General features: G+C 37.7%; 1 protein-coding gene across 1 annotated transcript in view; it reads left to right on the top strand.

Moving 5' to 3' along the window:
• Positions 1-13,172, top strand: part of LRIG3 (leucine rich repeats and immunoglobulin like domains 3) — a 46,644-nt gene extending 33,472 nt beyond the window's left edge. The window contains exons 9-19 of the mRNA XM_082256833.1: positions 1,153-1,233; positions 1,350-1,421; positions 2,264-2,335; positions 4,178-4,341; positions 6,303-6,623; positions 6,712-6,993; positions 7,219-7,671; positions 8,965-9,120; positions 9,845-9,988; positions 10,075-10,347; positions 12,677-13,172. Of these exons, the coding sequence (XP_082112959.1) occupies positions 1,153-1,233; positions 1,350-1,421; positions 2,264-2,335; positions 4,178-4,341; positions 6,303-6,623; positions 6,712-6,993; positions 7,219-7,671; positions 8,965-9,120; positions 9,845-9,988; positions 10,075-10,347; positions 12,677-12,903 (2,245 nt within the window). The 3' untranslated portion in view covers positions 12,904-13,172. The remainder of the gene's footprint in view (positions 1-1,152; positions 1,234-1,349; positions 1,422-2,263; positions 2,336-4,177; positions 4,342-6,302; positions 6,624-6,711; positions 6,994-7,218; positions 7,672-8,964; positions 9,121-9,844; positions 9,989-10,074; positions 10,348-12,676) is intronic.
• Positions 13,173-19,561: the final 6,389 nt, after the last annotated feature.

The raw sequence follows: 19,561 nt of genomic DNA, 5'->3' as shown, positions 1-19,561 counted from the left end.
AGTGTTGCCATTCTATGAACTCTTCTTCGCTTTACTGTTTTAAGAACTTGCATCTCTTACGCTCCTTAGGGAAAAAAAACAGTGCAGTAATTCTTCCACTTGTCTCGTTGTGCTTCTATTTCTCTAAAGCCTAGTACACACATCAGAAAATTGGAAAAAAATACCGCTTTCAAAGCGATCGTATGATAATCTGATTGTCAGTAAACCGCTTTCGAGAGCCGATCACGACAGTTCATGTGAAATTATCAGAAGTGACAAACACACAATTTTTTTTTTTTTCTCGTACGTTTTTCGTTTAATCATTACAGTATTCGAAAAAATCAAGAGCAACACCACGCATGCTTGATTTTTGATAAGAGACTAGCCTGCAAAAAAAAAAAAAAAAAAACCTACAATCATTCTCTTTATTAAAATATTTAATTGTCTTTTTGCTGCAAAGTAGCTGAGTAGGGGTGGAGAAGGGAAGCAATCATTATTATCAATGATTACGAATTAATACTTAATCATAAAACACAGCGCGAAACAGTGAATCCTAATACAAATGTGAAAAAAATTAATGGTAAGCAAGTGTTCAGTGAAAGTCCAAAAATGTATAAGAATATATAAATATTCAACTTTATGAGCACCAAACTTGTGAGCTGATATCTTCTCACTTGCCATTCAGCTTTATAGACCCACATGCGGTATTGCTATCAGCTCACAAGTTTGGTGCTCATAAAGTTGAATATTTATATATTCTTATACGTTTTTGGACTTTTACTGAACATTTGCTTTCCATTAATTGTTATCACATTTGTATTATGAGTCCCTGTTTCGCACTGGGTTTTATGATTGAGTATTGATTACTGATCATTTTTGAACAGCTGCAATGGTGATTATCCATTAGGTTACTCCTAGCGTGGGTTTGTTTGAGTTGCACATAATAGTTACGAATTGCAGGTCACATGAGGGCAAAAAGTCTGTTCTCTGCAGGATCCTGTAGTTAGCATTGCCTCAGGGTAGGCAACCCCACCTATTGTAAACATGGTAACAATTTATGCAGGCAGAAAGCATTTATAGTCTTGGAGAACCCATAGAAAGTATTTTTTCATCTGACAATATATTTTTGGGTTTACCTGCCTTTATAATGTTGTTTTTTTTTTTTTTTTACAGAGATCTGAAGAACAATGAAATATCTTGGACAATTGAGGATATGAATGGAGCATTTTCTGGACTAGAAAAACTTAAAAGACTGTAAGTTAAAATGCATCGCTAATGTTGTTATAACATTCGTTTTTCTTTTTGGCTTTTATTTAGCTGTTTATATCACTTAAATGTTGCAAAACGTATTTTTTTTTCTCCTCTTTAAGGATGCTTCAAGGTAATCGAATAGGATCAATAACAAAAAAGGCATTTTCATGGCTGGATGCACTTGAATATCTGTAAGTAATTGGTTTCTATAAATGAGAAGCTTTTTTTAGAGTGAAAAATGCATTCTTAAAATTGCTTTCCAAGGTTCGGCAAAATTCCAGTGTGTTGTTTCTTGCTTTATCCTTGCTTAATTTCATCTCAATGAGTAAGTTTAATAAACATTTTACATATGCAAAAACAGTACTAGAAAGTCTCCTCTTCATCTTCCCTAGTTTTGAGATGCTGGCCGTTCTCTTGTCTGTAGTATAGAGAAATGGTTGTCCTGAATGGACTTCTGGTTGGTAGAAGGTGGTGGTGGTGGTGGTGGTAGTTTGTATTAGAGCAGTACTGGTGCTTTGGGACAGTGACCACAGCTAGAAGCTCAGCTAGTTTTAAGAGGCATTAAACTGATGTATAACAGTACCCAGGATGGTCATACATCTACAAATGTAACGATGGGAACAGATGGAGAAAGCAGTTTACTCATCATTATTTGTATTGGCAGACTGCTAGTATCCACTGTGATCTACTTTGTGACTTGGTTTCAATACACATGGTGAACGGTTTGTTGCCTTATCTTTGTAAAATAGGGATTGATTGATGCCCTTTTCCACACATCAGAAAACTCTCTACTAATCACTGGTGATCTGATTGTAATCACTTGCATCCCCTATTTTTCACAAAACATGCCCACATTTTCCACAAGCTTTATATAAATGTTGACTCATGCTAAGCAATATCAACTCCTGTTAAGTGTGAATTTAATGTAACTAATAAGAAAAGTGCACCTAGTAGTAGTAACAAAAAAGTTTGACATGATTTATTTTATATTAAATTATTTTAAAGGTTAATTTATTTTGTTTTCTTCCTATAGGGATCTGAGTAATAATGCAATTGTGTCAATGCAGAGTAATGCATTTTCCCAAATGAAAAACCTACAGCAATTGTAAGTTATCATTTTTGTTTTAACTATGTTGCAAAAATATATGTGTGTATTTTTTTGTCTTTTGTTATGTAGTGCTGTTTTAAATCACTTGAGATGTGCAGCAAACAAATAGAAAGAGGGATTCTTGTGTCAAAGAATTTAGGGCTTAAGTCCCGGTGCATATTTCTGCGATGCGGGAGCGCTTCGAATATACAGCGTGTTCCCGCATCGCATCCGCACCCCTGGCGGTTCACACTGCCATATGCGATACACTGGGGGTGTCAATTAAAAGTCAACGACACCCCCAGATAAGATCGCATATCGCAGTGCGATCTGTAAGTTTGCACAGAATCGGATCGCACTAGTGTGAACCACCATGCAATCCGATTCTGCTGCGGACCAAAAAAAGGGTCCTGTGCGCGTTTTAGTGCGATTGCGGTGCGAATTCAGCCATACAAACTGTATGGCTGAATTTGCACCGCACAGAGATCGCATGTAATTTTAGGAGCAGTGCTCTCTGAATTACATGCGATCTCTGTGATCGCACAAATGTGAACCAGCACTTAGTGTTCAATCTGGAGGATAACCAAAGTTAATAACACACATCTGCTTTAAAGGCAAAGTTCTCCTTTGTGAACCTGTTACTTGGTACCCCCATATTAGGGGGGTAACATGTTCAGCATCCTCCGCCCCCCAACCCTATAACAGAGGGCAGGGGATCCTCTACCTGCACCTGCTGCCAATTTGAAAACAGGGTGGCTGTACGGGGCTCCACCCACACAGGTTCCTGTGAATGAATAGATGGCAGCTAGTGGCTTGTAGTTCTCCATGCACCGCTCTCATAGTGCATTGGTCTGCCTGCCTGTAACATAAGTACAGGCACACAGCTTTTCTGAAAGTCTGCAGGAACCTGGCATTGCATCTGCAAAAACTGCAGGCTTCTTCCTTCCAAAAAATAAAAAATAAATTACATTTTTTTTTTTCCCTGCAAAAGTTTTTTATTTTCTTTATTATGTAACCTGCACTAGCAAAAAAACAACTCTGCTTTGACCTTCATGTCGCTCGTTCGTATGTTAACTTCCTCGTTTTGATTTCTTTTCAGGGGAATCGATTAAAATGAGAGCTGCCTTTGTGAGACATTGTCCTGGAACAAACATGTGCATATTACTTGAATGATACACATGCATATTAAAAAAGAATAGCGCACACATGCAAAAGAAATGACTATCAAATATGAAGACAATCCATAAATAAAAATGGGGATTTGGTCCCACCATACAATACCAATTATACACATGCTTGTTCCAGATAAGAGAAGGAAAGTTGGTAGTGGACAGCGCCTGAAGCTTGTGCTTTCAGAAAGTCCTCAATTTCTGCTCCCATGCTTGTCATGACCGGTTCCCTTGATTGCCATATATGTGAAATAGAGGGAAGGTTGCCCAGGCGCATCAGTCTTATATTTTTTCTGAATATACATCACCCATATTAAGTTAAAAACTCTAAATACTTCTGAATTGCCCTGCTCTGAATGAGAAGTCAGCAATGAAGCCTCCACTATTTCTCATAGGAAAGGTTTCCTTCAATGTGGCTTGTAGGAAGAACTAGAGCACCTGAAGGAAACACACACAAACGAACAAACATCTTCCTCAGTGTCCCTGAAGGAATCCAGCCTAGCAACCCATCTATGCAGGCTATAGTACTATATATTGAATTGTTTATTTACAGGAAAGAGTCTGTATTGTTTCAGTTAATGTGTGCATTGAAGCTTGCTTTTTAATTCAAAATAACATTTTAAAGACTTTTATTGCCAACTGGTAATAGTCCTAGGAAGAATTGTCATTTTATTTTTCCTTTTTCATACAGACATCTAAACTCTTCAAGTCTTTTATGTGACTGTCAGTTGAAGTGGCTGCCTCAGTGGTTAACGGAAAATAAACTGCAGAAGTTTGTAAAAGCAAATTGTGCACATCCCCAAAGTCTCAAGGGCAAAAGCATTTTTGCTGTTAGCGTTGAAGGATTTGTGTGTGGTAAGTTGGGGTAGTTTTTTTTTTTCTTTTTTTATTACCTTATGTTTGATTATTGTATGTATGTATGTATGTATTTTATTTTTTGATGAATCTAAACTCAACATAAAATAAACCTACAACGGAACATCATTGGTCAAAATTATTTCCACTGATGCTTCATTTTGAACATGTGCTTTGATCCTTATTTTAAAAACTCAATTTAACCACTTTAAGACCACAGGATTTTCCTGCTTAATGTCCAGGCCACTTTTTTCAACTTGGCACTGCGCAAATTTAACTGACAATTGCGCGGTCATGCAAAGTTGTACCCAAACTAAATTTACGTCCTTTTTTTTCCCTCACAAACAGAGCTTTCTTTTGGTGGTATTTGATCACCTCTGCGCTTTTCATTTTTTGCGATATTAATAAACAAAGAGGGAAATTTTGCGAAAAAATTGACATTTTCTACTTTGACAGTTAAAAAATATCCAATATATTAAATTTTTGTCATATATTTAGGTCAAAATGTATTTAGCTACATGTCTTTGACAAAAAAAATTCTCAATGAGCGTATTTTTAACCACTTTAAGACCGGAAGATTTTACCCCATTCCTGACCAGGCTATATTTTGCGATTCGGCACTGCATTACTTTAACAGACAATTGCGCGGTCATGCGACACTGTACCCAAATTAAATTTGTCCTTTTTTTTTCCCCCACAAATAAAGCTTTCTTTTGGTGGTATTTGACACCTGTGCAATATTTTTTTTTTTTTTTTAATTTTTGAAAAAAAGAGCGACAATTATAAAAAGAAAAACAATATTTTTCACATTCTGATATAGAACATTGCCCAAAAAATAAATCAATTTTGTTTAACATTTTAGGCCAATTTGTTTTCTGCTACATATTTTTGGTAAAAAAAACCACAATAAGCGTATTATAATTGGTTTGTGCAAAAGTTATTGTGTTTACTAACTAAGGGAAAGATTTGTCATTTTTATTGTTTATTTTTTTTATGTACTAGTAATGGCGGCAATCTGCGTTTTTTTTTTTTTGCGGGACTGCGACATTGGGGCGGACAGATCGGACCCCTAACTGACATTTTTGACACTTTTGGGGGGACCAGTGACATTACTACAGTAATCAGTCCTATAAATATGTACTGTTACTGTAATAATGACACTGGCAGGGAAGGGGTTAACACTGTTGGTGATCAAGGGGTTAAATGTGTGCCTCATGCTTTCTGACTGTTGTGGGGGGAGGGGATTGTGTGACAGACTGATCGCAGGTTCAGCTATGCTGAATCTTGTGATCTGTCCCTGCCTGTCACATAGGAGATCCGCCCGCTTTGTTTAAACAAGCAGGATTTCCTCACTCGATCCCCGACGATCGGGGAAGAGCAGCGGTGATCACCGCCTCTCCTCCCCTGGCCCGACTCCCGCTGTGTCTGAATACTTTGTGGGAGTGAGCCTCCGGCGGCGTGCGCTGCAGAGAGAGGGGGGAATCCAGCCGAGCCGCTCTGCTGCAGTAGCAGGAACGTGAGCGGTCGGCAAGTGGTTAAATATCAATGGGCCTCATTTGTAAAAGTATTTTGAAATAAGGACTGCTTCTTCTAATGGTCTTTCCCACAGCAACCATATATCTTTGTGGTATATAGGGGAATAAATATAGTTGAGAGAATGCATTCTGGGGGCAGATTAGAAGAGAAATGGGAATATAACATTTTTATCCTCTATCTCTTACATAAGTGTGTGTAGATATATACTTTATATCTTCCTTCAGACTTTTATAAATGATGTCCGCTGTGATTTACCTATACTGTATTACAGGCCGTTAGCAGCCCTCTTGAGCCCCATAATTTAATTATACCTTGAAGTAAATGTAATATACTACTGTGTACACTTTATCCAGATATTATGCAGTAATGTTGAACTATATTTCCTTTATTTAATCTTTTTTTATTTTTTTTTTCCATACCTGCAGATGATTTTCCAAAGCCACAGATCACCGTCCAGCCTGAAACGCAATCTGCAATAAGAGGCTCCAATGTGAGCTTTATATGTTCAGCAGCCAGTAGCAGTGACTCCCCAATGACTTTCTCATGGAAGAAAGACAATGAGCTGTTGCACGATGCTGAGATGGAAAATTATGCTCACCTGCGGGCACAAGGTGGAGAAGTAATGGAGTACACGTCTATCCTGAAATTGCGTGATGTGGAGTACGTCAGTGAAGGAAAATATCAGTGTGTCATTTCTAATCACTTTGGAACCTCGTACTCTGTTAAAGCCAAACTAACTGTGAACAGTAAGCATCTGTTTCTATGTTGTGTTGGACAAATATAGTTTTAGTGTTGGCTGAAATGTTTGATTATTCTATTTTTTTACATTTTTAGTGCTTCCTTCATTTATGAAGATGCCTATAGACCTCACTATTCGAGCTGGATCAACAGCTCGCCTGGAATGTGCCGCAGTTGGGCATCCAACACCTCAGATTGCTTGGCAAAAAAATGGTGGTACGGACTTTCCTGCAGCTCGTGAGAGGCGGATGCATGTTATGCCAGAAGATGATGTGTTCTTTATTGTAAATGCAAAAGTCGGGGATACTGGAGTGTACAGCTGTACAGCACAGAACAGTGCAGGGAGCATTTCAGCCAATGCTACACTCACGGTTCTAGGTAAGTGTCTTAAACCCATTCATATCAGTATCTGCTTGTACAGTATAGGTTTAAGATCCATAATTTAAAATTGCCTTTAAAAAATAAGATAAAGGTCCATTTTATAAAGCTCCAGCTAAAATTAAAACTAAAACATTAAATGATAAAATACGAAAAAACAATTAAAATGCTTCTCTACATGCAAGTGTCATGTACTATAATGCATTTATCCTTTTGTCCATTCAGAAACACCATCATTTCTGCGTCCACTCGTGGATCGTACTGTATCAAAGGGAGAAACCACAGTTCTGCAGTGCATCGCAGGTGGAAATCCCACTCCAAAAGTAAACTGGACAAAGGATGATAGCCCATTGGTTGTAACGGAGAGACATTTCTTTGCTGCTGGAAACCAACTTCTAATTTTAGTGGATACAGATTTTGCAGATGCTGGAAAATACACTTGTGAAATGTCCAATATCCTTGGAACAGAGAGAGGCAATATTCATCTTTCAGTCATTCCCAACCCAACGTGCGATTCCCCTGCAAATGCCACTCCGTCATTGGAGGATGATGGATGGGCCACAGTTGGTGTTGTGATAATAGCAGTGGTTTGCTGTGTGGTGGGAACCTCCCTTGTCTGGGTGGTCATCATATACCACACAAGGAGAAGGAATGAGAATTGCAGTGTCACTAACACAGGTGGGTACAATAGCAGAGCAAGACGGGAAAGAAAAACCATTACTTTTCAATTTTGGTTAATCAGATTGCCATGTAACGGTGCCAAACAAATTTGGAAAACATATGTTACAATATAAGCTTCATCTGGCAAGCCACCAGTATGGTTTTTAAAGAGCTCATTTTATACTCATGACAGTCTGACTTTGTACCGCAAAGCAAAAATACAGAAGTGCACATATTTCTTAAGAAGACTTTAGCGCTAATAGCGAGTAAGTCATTTAAAGTGGAACCAACTAACCAGCGTTATGTTTTATATAATAGAAATCACAAAATGTTTGTACTTTCCATCAAAGCTGATGACATCTTTACTCAGTCTGGGGCTGAATATAACTTAAAGTAACTGTCCTTTTGGAGACCTAAAATGTTACAGCAGATACTTTGGTGTGCTTGCCTTGGCTTTAAGCAGATGGAGCTCCAGTGGTGCCTGGGAGCCTTGAATGCTTTTGTACATGAAGAAAAAAAAATACTTTTTCCACTGACTTTCGCATATACCCCTCAACATCCCATTATGCAGTGTAGACACCTCCTGCAAATTTAAAGAGACCGTTGCATTGGACTGAAGGTTAGAAAACCTGTACCAAAGAGAACATCTCTCCAAATTCAGTATAGGGGAAAAAAAAAGCAGTGTGTCTGGATAAAAGCCATACTAAACCCTCCAATCTTACAGCCAAAAAAGCTGCCATCTTAACCCCTGTTTGATCTGCAGTTGCCATGGTGCTACTTATGTGATAGTTATGACACCAGTCATTTGATGGCTTGACAGTTAGGTTGGGAGCACTTTGCTCTGTACATATTCTTTAATTCATGTTCATATGTTCGTTTGAAAAATTTAAGAACTGTGAAAGACAGTTTACATCTAAGCTTTAGATTGCATACCTAGTGTGTGTGTAAGGCGTTTTGTTGTTTCCGTGTCTCTGTCAGGCACATGCAGATGAGATTTGCAGCAACTACTGTTGCATCATGGTAGCAAATGGCTTTATTAGGTCTTTGTTCTGTGTACTCTGTGCATTTCTGTATGATGTAGTAAAGGGATAAGGGTTATTTTTTTTTTTTTGCTTTTCATAAAGCCAAGGTCAGCACTGCATATTAGCTGTCCTACTGCACACAAAGTTGGGGACATTGATTAGTGGTTTGATAGTAATTTACAGATTCTGATTTCCATTATACTGGAGTTTTTCTTTTTAATACATGTTACGGGTCAATTTTTTAATATGGCAATCGTAATTAATTTTTTTTTAATTCTTTATTTCACAGATGAAACCAACTTACCCGTGGACACACCTAGCTATTTGTCCTCACAGGGGACACTAGCGGAGAGACAAGATGGATACATCCTTTCTGAAAATGGAAGCCATCATTTTATTTCTTCCTCTATGAGTGGATATTTCTTGCAGCAAAGGGATGCCAATGGTAGGCTATATGCCAATGCTTTTTTTTCTGTCTTCTTTATTTTACTAATACTTTTGAAAAATTTAAAGCTGCATTTTTCACTTAGAAAAGTGTGTGATAGGGAAGCAACTTCTGATTTGTCAATTCATTGTCCGTCTCTAAGGAGAATGTTAAGGCACTATAATATATTCAGCAAGGATTCTGACTTGGGTTTTAATTAGGTCCCTTATACAGTCTTTCCTATGACCACAACCTCTTCCATTAAATAAGTGTTAAAGCACTAATGTGTGAAACAGGAAGACTCTTTTTTTATGCTTCTATACTAGAAGTGCATATACACCTACAGAGAGGGTACTTTTAGGCCTTCTCTCACCTTATTGTTGGAATTGAATCTTTGCAAATGGCACAAGTCATTAATAAACTGTCACCCATTTGGCATGGCCAAATTTACTGGTTTATGAAATATTAATTGTGTTGGTCTTGCTTTCTGTATGTCACTTAACAATCTGCACCATGATTATAGGCAAATGAAAAAAGACCAGTCTGAATTGCTCTGTGGCAGACCTCAAGCTTCATACATAAAGATTTAATTGCGAGGCAGCTCAGACAGACCTTCTATATCATACTTATTAATAAAGGCTTTCATGATTGATCATCACTAACCATACCTTGCATACCCATAGAAAAAAAAAAAAATTATATATATCTATATAAATTTTATGAATTTGTCATATTTCTTTTTAAGACGTTTGCCACTTGGATAATGGAAGTGAATCCGATTTAGAGGCTGTGGCTGATCCACTGTTGTTTCACTACATGGGGCCCCAGAGTTCATTGTACCTGAAGGGAAATGTCTATAACCAGGATATATGTGAGCCCTATCACTCAGGTTAGTTTACTACATCACATAGTGGTATGTTTACACACAGCTGGGCCTAATTTAATATTTGCTTTATTTTATTTTTTCCCTAAAAGGATACAGTCCTGATCAGAAACTGGCCAACTTAAATGCATATGAACAGGAATACTTAAAACAAAAAGACTTCAGGTTATATGTACAACCAGATGCTGATGATGATGATGAAGATGATGATTTCATAACAAGAACAGATATTCATGGAACATATCCTCGGGTTCACTCCTTCCCTGGCACTGTCTGCAACCAGTCTGAAGAGAACAGAGCAAGGATGGAATCAGAGACGGATCTTTATGTGCAGAAGAACAGTCCTGAAAAGCATTTCTATATGGGTGGGTGTAGTGGTGTTTTTTTTTTTTTTGGTTTGTTAAATGTAGTATATTATTTTAGGGACATGTGGCAGTTTGTTTGCCTATAGGCTACCTTTTCTGTGAATACAATTTTTTTTTTTTTTTCGTGTCTTTTTAGTTCCCAGAAGCTGTAAACTATTTAAACGTACAATATGCATATAATTACAAGAAATATCGCCTCTTTTCTATTTGCATGTTTTAGAAAGGAGTTAAATGTGTTTAAATGATAAGTATTGACCCTATAATTACTTTTTTAAGTAAACAATAGCAGTCAATTTTATATATTCAAAAGTATATATCTGTTGGTTGGTAACACATTTTATATCATCTAACAATATACTTTTCATCTCTGTGTTTTTTTTTTTTTTTTTTTTTTTTACACATAGCTGCTATTTCTAGTTATGTATGAAATAAGATATAATCTGCTTTTAATTTTTAAAGCAATAGTTGCATGCATATGATTTGGGTGTGTTTATGCAGAATTAGCAATGTCGGCACACCACTTTCCCAGTTACAGAAAATGGCAACAGCACATGTAACTTTTTTTATTTTTTTTTATTTATTTTTTTTTTTTTAGCGTTCTGCACTGCATGCATGTGGCTTCAATCTGTGTTTTGACTTCTACATCCTGTGTTCTCATATTTCCTTTTTCAAAATTGCTCTAACACTTTGGAGCCAGGACCAATTTTCCTTTTTTTGTATTTTTTTTTTCAACCCAGGTTTTGTCTGAGTGAAGTTTTTTTATTCTTCGTAAGAAATTGTACTTCTTGCTCCTACTCTGTTTTATGAACTGGTTTTCCAACTTTTTCTTTCAAATACTGAAAAAACTCCTAAGATTGCTTTCACGATATCCTAAATAGTCAAAGTATCTTGCTTATGTCACATATTTTATTTTGCGTGGTGTAAGTGAGCCCTGACGCTCTGAAATAGGTGACAACTCTGACTCCTCAGGGCAGTTGATATTCTGAGACCGTATCTTCCAAATTTTGAATTTTTTATTGCAGGTTGAATTGAGTTAAATATTTAGCAGCAACATATTTTACAACTGTATGAATGCTGAAGATGTACAACTGGCAAGCATTGTCTAGAAGCTTCTCATCACACCTAGTCCTTGGTTATGTCAGTGGGATTATTAAAGAATATACATTTAAATAAAAAGTGTAATGTAATTTGGGTAAGATCAGTGCATTTAACCGCCTTAGCGGTAATCCCGAGCGTGACTCGGGGTTGATTTTTCATATCAGGAACGGTAACCCCGAGTCACGCTCGGGGTGGATTGCAGAGAGCGCAGCGGAGCTTCTCTTACCTTATCCTGGCGATCCAGCGATGATCTCTCATTGCTGAGACCGCCAGCAGAGAGTCCCGCCGCTCCTCCGTCCCTCCGTCGGTATGATCACTTCCTAGTTCCGTTCCCTGCAGCAGCAATGCTGCATGGGAGCGGAACTAGGGAGGGAAATTCAAAAAAAAAAAAAAAACGTTACACAAAACACACTTTATATTATATATATATATATATATATATATATATATATATATATATATATATATATATATATATATATATATATATATGCATATATATATATATATATATATATATATATATATATATATATATATATATATATATATATGTGTGTGTGTGTATATATATATATATATATATATATATATATATATATATATATGTATATATATATATATATATATATATGTATATATATATATATATATATATATGTATATGTATATATGTATATATATATATATGTATATATATATATATATATATATATATATATATATATATATATATATATGCATGCATATATATATATATATATATATAAAATTATATTATTGATTCAATTATAATTCATGCGTTATATATTATATATATATATATATATGTGTGTGTGTGTGTGTGTGTATATATATATATATATATATATATATATATATATATATATATATATACACACACACACATATATCTATATATAATATATAATGCATGAATTATAATCTAATCAATAATATAATTTTATTACATATATTATATATTAAATAGTAAAATAATATTATTGATTCGATTATAATTCATGCGTTTGTGTTTCAAATTTATCACATCTGGGATGTCTACTAGAGTCTTGTTTTGGTCAGGTTTAAGTCAGTAATTACTAAGAATTGTAGGCTTATAATACATAACGCCAAATTTCCATGAAAAGAATTGTACCGCTTTTGGTATGTAATTCCAGACATAATCATACCGCCAGGGAGGTTAATAGTTATTTATTTTCTTTATTTACAGGCACATTTGGGAAATCTATATGGAAGCCTCCCCAAGATTCCTTTCTGCACACAGTGGATTATATCTCTTCTCGAAGTATTTCTCACTCTTCATTGGATATACCATTAGATTGTGAAGAAAAGTCAACAAAGACAGTTTTACAAGATGAACCAGGAAATATGTTGCATAAACCAAACCTGGAAAATCACAGGACTTCTATATTTTACAGCTATGACATGGACACATAGCAGAGTTGCAGTATTTACATTCTTTAGGCCAAAGACATTAACATGCTACCTCAGCTACTTTATCCAAAGGAGAAAAAAGACACTTGTTATAACATGCTTGAATGGCAAGGCTCTAAAATGAAATTTCAGACAATATCTAAAAAAACATTTGCATAAATATGCAATTTTTATAAAAATGAACAGTGTAATTTAAAAAGTGTAAATATTGATAACAAATATTTTTGTATTTTTATATTGAGATTTTTTTTTTAAATGGAAAAGCTATTGCTAATGAGTTATAACAAGTATTGTACATTTGCACAATATGTTGAATAAAATATGGCAAAATGTTTCTTTAAGTAATTTTCATAAGTGACTCTGTTCTACTAAATATACAAGACAAGCATGTAATGAGACTCATTTGCTTATACAGTAGTGCTGCAAGAGATTGTGGAGCTGTATACATCAGTAATGCAGTTCAAATCAACGATGAGCAGTGCCCATTCCATAATTGAAACTGTGTTTTCAGCTTTTTATTTTTAATTTTTTTATTTTTACAAGTGCATGTGTATGTTTACCATGAATAATGCATACGATTGTTTTTAAACAGTGTCATTTTTGCTCTCCTTGTTTCATCTCTTTTGAATTCCACCTCTTCTTTCCATGTTTAGAAACTTAATTCTTGAAAACTTTACTTTAAGCACCACTTAATCTATTGCACAGTAGTTGTGCCCTATGTTTTTGAACATTATAATGTGTTAATGCTCAGTACAGCAACATATATTGGTGCTGCAGTGCATTGCCATTAATTTTTTAAAGGCACCCTACATGCATACACATCCAAAACAACAGCACCTACCCCCCAGTGCATGTGTTGAACACTTTTTTTATTTTTTGTTTTCTTTTGGTGTCTGCTCAAAAATGAGGCAAGTAGCAAGTAGTTTTTTTTTTTTTTTTTTTTTTAGGCCAGATGACACTGATTGACTTTGCAAAAACCACCCAATAATGTGCATAAGGCTACTTTCACACTGCTCCATTGCAAAAACACGGTAAAAACGCATATGCATTTTTGCCACTTTTCCTGTGTGTTATGCACTTGTGGTAACAGGACGTGACTCAAATGAAATCAAAAATGCAACTGTGATGCCTTTTTAATGTGGTTTTCATTATTTTCAATGGCAAAGGTGCTGTGTTTTTTGGTGCGTTTTTTTTTTTTTTACCGCACCAAAATTGCAGCAAGCAAGACACTGAAAAACACACCGCAACTGCCCAGTGTGAAGAGTTCCATAGAATTTGATGGTCATGGGCTTTTTTTAAATGCAAAAACAGAAAAAGAATTCTCAGCATGAAAGCCTAGTGCAAAGGGGCTGTAGAACTTAATCGTTTTGCTAAATCAGCAAGTTAGTTATGACAGTTTTAAGGATATTTATTTATTTTTATGTGCATGATGGTGGCAGAGGTTGCACGCTAATAGTCCCATTCAACTCCTTTCAACAAAGTCTATTTAAACTTATTTCTGTAGTTCAAAATTTATGCATAAAGTTTGATTAAAATTGAAGGGGCAAAGTACCTTTTGTAGACTGGCACAGTGATGGTGGGTTGGTAAAAGAGTAGCTATAGGAGGTGTTTCAGGATGGTGGATAAGTAAAACAGTAGCTACAGGAAGTGTTTCAGACTATGAATTCTCTTTTATCCGAAGTAGCTACTTAGTAGTGTTGGTTAGGGGGTATGACAGTGTTGGTGGTGTATCAATTCTTAGGCATCGGAGATGGATGGCTGATGGTCTTGACCTATCCAGAGCACTTATTTTTAATAAATGTCAACCTCTCAATGCTGATGGGCAACCGTCTGGTACACCGTTACCTACTGCACTAAATACACTGTCTTTAAAAGAATTCTAGAGGAAATGCAGACTAGTACCCATGTTGCAGCCTAGGTCATTGGTCAAATTTACAGACCCAATAAACGGGGCCATCGGGTTTGATCAAAATAAACCAGCCTTATCAGTTTTTTTCATTGTCATTCTTTAGCCTCTCCTAGGCACATTTCATAGAAAATATATATGTAGTGGCAGCCAAACATTTCCTCCCCCACAAAAAAATAAAAATAAAACGCATCACGAAACCTCATTTTAGTGTTTTGCTAATTTGTGCGAAGGATATCTCCTGGTGACTTTAGGTCTAATTAGTAGGATTTTTGCTTCAAACAGTTTCTAATGGTAATGTTTAAATATTTCAATCATTTTGTACTGGTACTTTCAAGGCAAATTCAATGCATTTTAGCTTATTTTGTAAAGCACTTTTTTAAAGCCCAGTGGCAGATTGGGCAAACTATACTACAGTAAATTCAAACCTGCAGAATGAGATGAAAATAGGCTCAAGTGCTGTTCACTACTGACTTTCAATCTAGTGATACTGTGCCACTCAATATCTAACCTCATTCAACCTAATTTCTGCAATCCCAAGGCAGCAAGGCTCTGCCCCTCACCCTGGTCTTGCACAAGCAAGCTGCACCATGTATTTGTAACTACTTTTCTGCAGTATTTGGGATCCACTCACCACCAGCGAAAGATGGTAAAGAGAACTTATGGTTGTTCCCAGGATGAAGACAACTGGAAAAAGTAAAATAGTAAAAGTACAGGGTATTGTTTGTTTTAGTTATTTATTATTTTTTTTTTTTTGAGAAGGGTGACTAATAGTTGGGAAATAGTCCATTGTCAAGCTTTATTATATGGAACTACTTTGTACAATGGATTCCCATCTAACAAAATTATGGAATTGCAAGGAAAACCTGACCATAATGTGTAGGCACATGGGATACATTTGATCAATCTATTATGAAAGATTGTCTGCTGGAAGTCCAATTACAGCGCCTTGAAAAGGTATTCGCACCCCTTGAAATTTTCCACATTTTGTCATGTTACAACCAAAAACATAAATGTGTTATTGGTATTTATATGATAGCCCAACACAAAGTGGAACATAATTGTGAAATTGAAGGAGAATGATAAATGTTAACATTTTTATACAAATATCTGAAAAGTGTGGCGTGCATTTGTATTCAGCCCCCCTGAGTCAATACTTTGTAGAACCACCTTTTGCTACAAATACAGCTGCAAGTCTTTTTAGTTATGTGTCACGTACCTGACGGCTGAGCCTGATGTGCAGAGGGAAGGCCTCTCGTACAACCCTGGCTCCGAGACCACCGATGTTGAGACAGTGACCACGAGAGCGTGGTGGTGTAAGGGTGCCCGGAACGTCCTTCAGATGGGGGAATATCACCAGGGTAAACCTGAAGGTAACAGCAGGTAGGCAGAACTGGCAGACTTCAGGCTGGTGGCAGCTGGCAGGTGCATGCAGAGCGGGAGACAAGGTCAGACAAGCCGAGTCGGTAACAGATGATCAATAACAGGCTTAGACAGAAGGCAAAGAATATCCGGGGTTCAGGCAGAGATTGGCAACGTAAGTGCAGGCAGATGGGCAAGACAAAAGGAAAGTCCAGATACAGGCCAAGGTCAAGGTTGGAGAGATGCAGGTGAAGTCAAGGGCAAGCTGGGTCAAACAGAAGAATCTAGATCAGGTTTCAGAACCCAGGTACAGCTGCAGATCAGACAGCAAAGCCCTAGTGCAACTGCTGCACCTATATATGGTACTTTGGTACCAACATCTATTGGCGAGTTTGCGAATATTTTGTGCACATTAGCATATCTAAGACGCGGGGCAATTGCGCGATCATGCGTCTGCCTTTGGCAAATCACAGTACTGTGGCCAGCACGTTCCTGACAGTATGTCTCTACCACCTGTGCACATCTAGAAAGTTGGATTTTTTTGCCCATTTTTCTTTGCAAAATAGCTCAAGCTCTGTCAGATTGGATGGAGAGCGTCTGTGAACAGCAATTTTCAAGTCTTACCACAGATTTTCAGTTAATTTAGGTCTGGACTTTGACTGGGCCATTCTAAGAAAAAAAAATATGCTTTGATCTAAACTAGGGATGGACCAATTATCGGCAAGGCCGGTATGCACTTCCCCGATATATCGGTATCAGCCCCGGGACTGGCCGATATTTTTGTGACGTCATTCTACCTTCTTAGGCCTCCTCCCTTGCCTTGGACAGCCTCATCTGGAGTCGGGACTAGTCTCGCAGGAATGTATCACAGCCATACACCCACCCAAAGCAGCCCGGTGCCAGCCACCCACATCCACAGGCCCTGTACCAGCGAGCCAGTCAGCCACCCACAGGTCCTGTACCAGCCAGCCACCAAACAGGGCCTGTACCAGCCACCCACAGGCCCTGTACCAGCCAGGCACCCAAACCCCTTGTGCCCACCCACCCACCCACCACAGGGTGCCAGACAGCCAGCCACCCACCACAGGGTGCCAGACAGCCAGCCACCCACCGGCCCTGTACTAGCCAGCCACAGGCACTGTACCACAGGGTGCCAGCAAGCCAGCCACCCACCACAGGGAGCCAGCCAGCCACCCACCACAAGGTGCCAGACAGCCAGCCACCCACAAACCCTGTACTAGCCAGCCACAGGCACTGTACCACAGGGTGCCAGCAAGCCAGCCACCCACCACAGGGAGCCAACCAGCCACCCACCCACCACAGGGTGCCAGCAAGCCAGCCATTAAGCATTAAACAAAAATTTACATGTTCAGTACCAGATTTGTGTCAAAAATTGTCTTTATTTTTCAAAACTTTAAATGTACAAAATATCGGCTGATACCGAAAAGTTGTGACCAAAATACCGGTATCAGCCCTGAAAAAAACATCTTTCTATCCCTAATCTACACCATCCCATTGTAGCTCTGGCTTTATGCTTAGGGTTGTTGTCCTCCACCCCAGTCTTAAGTCTTTTGCAGACACTTACAGGTTTGCCCGATATTTGGCTCCTTCTATCTTCCCATCAACTCTGGCCAGCTTCCCTGTCCCTGAAAAAAGCATCCCCACAACATGATGCTGCCACCACCATGTTTCACGGTGGTGATAGTGTGTGCAGGTTGATGTGCAGTATTCGTTTTCCGCCACACATAGTGTTTTGCGTTTAGGCCAAAAAGTAAAATTTTGGTCTCCTCTGACCAAAGCATCTTCTAAACATGTGGAAGAAGGTGCTCTGGTAAGATGAGACCAAAATGTAACTTTTTGGCCTAAAAGCAAAACGCTATGTGTGGCGGAAAATTAACATCACACGTGAAACGTGGTGGTGGCAGCATCATGTTGTGGGGATGCTTTTCTTCAGCAGGAACAGGGAAACTGGTCAAAGTTGATAGGAAGATGGATGGAGCCAAATACAGGGCAATCTTAGAAGAAAACCTGTTGGAGCCTGCAAAAGACTTGAGACTGGGGCGGAGGTTTACCTTCCAGCAGGATAACGATCCTAAACCTACAGCCAGAGCTACAATGGAATAGTTTAGATCAAAGCATATTCATGTGTTAGAATGGCCCAGTCAAAGTCCAGACCTTAATCCAATTGGGAATCTGTGGCAAGACTTGAAAATAGATGTTCAGATGGTCTCCATCCTTTTTGACAGAACTTGAGTTATTTTGCAAGAAAGGATGAGAAAAAATTTCACTCTCTAGATGTGCAAAACTGGTAGAGACATACCCAAAAAGTAATTGCGGCGAAAGGTGGTTCTACAAAGTATTAACTCAGGGGAACTGAATACAAATGCATGTCACATTTTTCACATATTTATTTGTAAATAATGTTGAAAACCATTTATCATTTTCTTTCCACTTCATAATTACGTGCCACTTTGTGTTGGTCTATCATATAAAATACCAATAAAATACATTTATGTTTTTGGTTGTAACATGATAAAATGTGGAACATTTAAGGGGTATGAATACTTTTTCAAGGCGCTGTATCTATCCATGTTCCAATCTTTGACAGTGCAAAGAATACGACAGAAAACCAAGCTTCCCATCAACATCATGGAGCTCAGCAGTCAGGTTTTCCCTGAAGCACTGGACCTCCCTCTTAAGGGGACAGTTCAGACAATGCTGGCATATAGAAAGAATGGGGAGTAACTGGAACTTTAAATGAAGAGTGTGACACACAGATGGTAAAATTGATGCACAATGGCACATTATTCATTCATAAAGGTACACATAAAAAACATAGCACATTACAGAAATAGAGTATTAAATAAGAGCTGATATGCATACATTGATATCAAATTGTAAATTCATAATTAGCTAAAATTCCAAAAAAGTCATATATAATCTGGATATAAACACATGATAATATGAAGAAAAACTGCATCCAAAAAGCTTGACGCTTTTCGTGGATGAAATTCCACTTCCTCAGTAGCAGGTGCAGGATGCGTATCTGCAAAAAGTATATTTATAAAGACTTGCCTCTAGGCTTTTGATATCTCTGGTTCCCATTGACGGTAAGTAAACAAAGGGGCAGGGTCACCCCATGACAGGTGACCCCGTCCCTTTGTTTATTTATTTACCGTTGGCACTGAGAACTGGAGCTGTCAGACGTGAGTTTTTTAGTCCTTAACTTTAATAACTTTTATTTAAAACCTTCTTACACTATTGGAGTCCCTTTCACCTGCCTTTTGGAGCACCCACCACCATCAGGATAAAGATTTATACTAGCCACAGAAGGCATCCCCTGGAGCAGCGTGGGGCAAGCAGAAGGATCCTTAAGGCACAGACCCGCTGTGG

Source organism: Pelophylax lessonae, assembly GCF_965119305.1.
Source record: "Pelophylax lessonae genome assembly, chromosome: 4".
Taxonomy (NCBI): Eukaryota; Metazoa; Chordata; class Amphibia; order Anura; family Ranidae; genus Pelophylax; species Pelophylax lessonae.
This window is presented reverse-complemented; position numbering and strand designations above follow the sequence as displayed.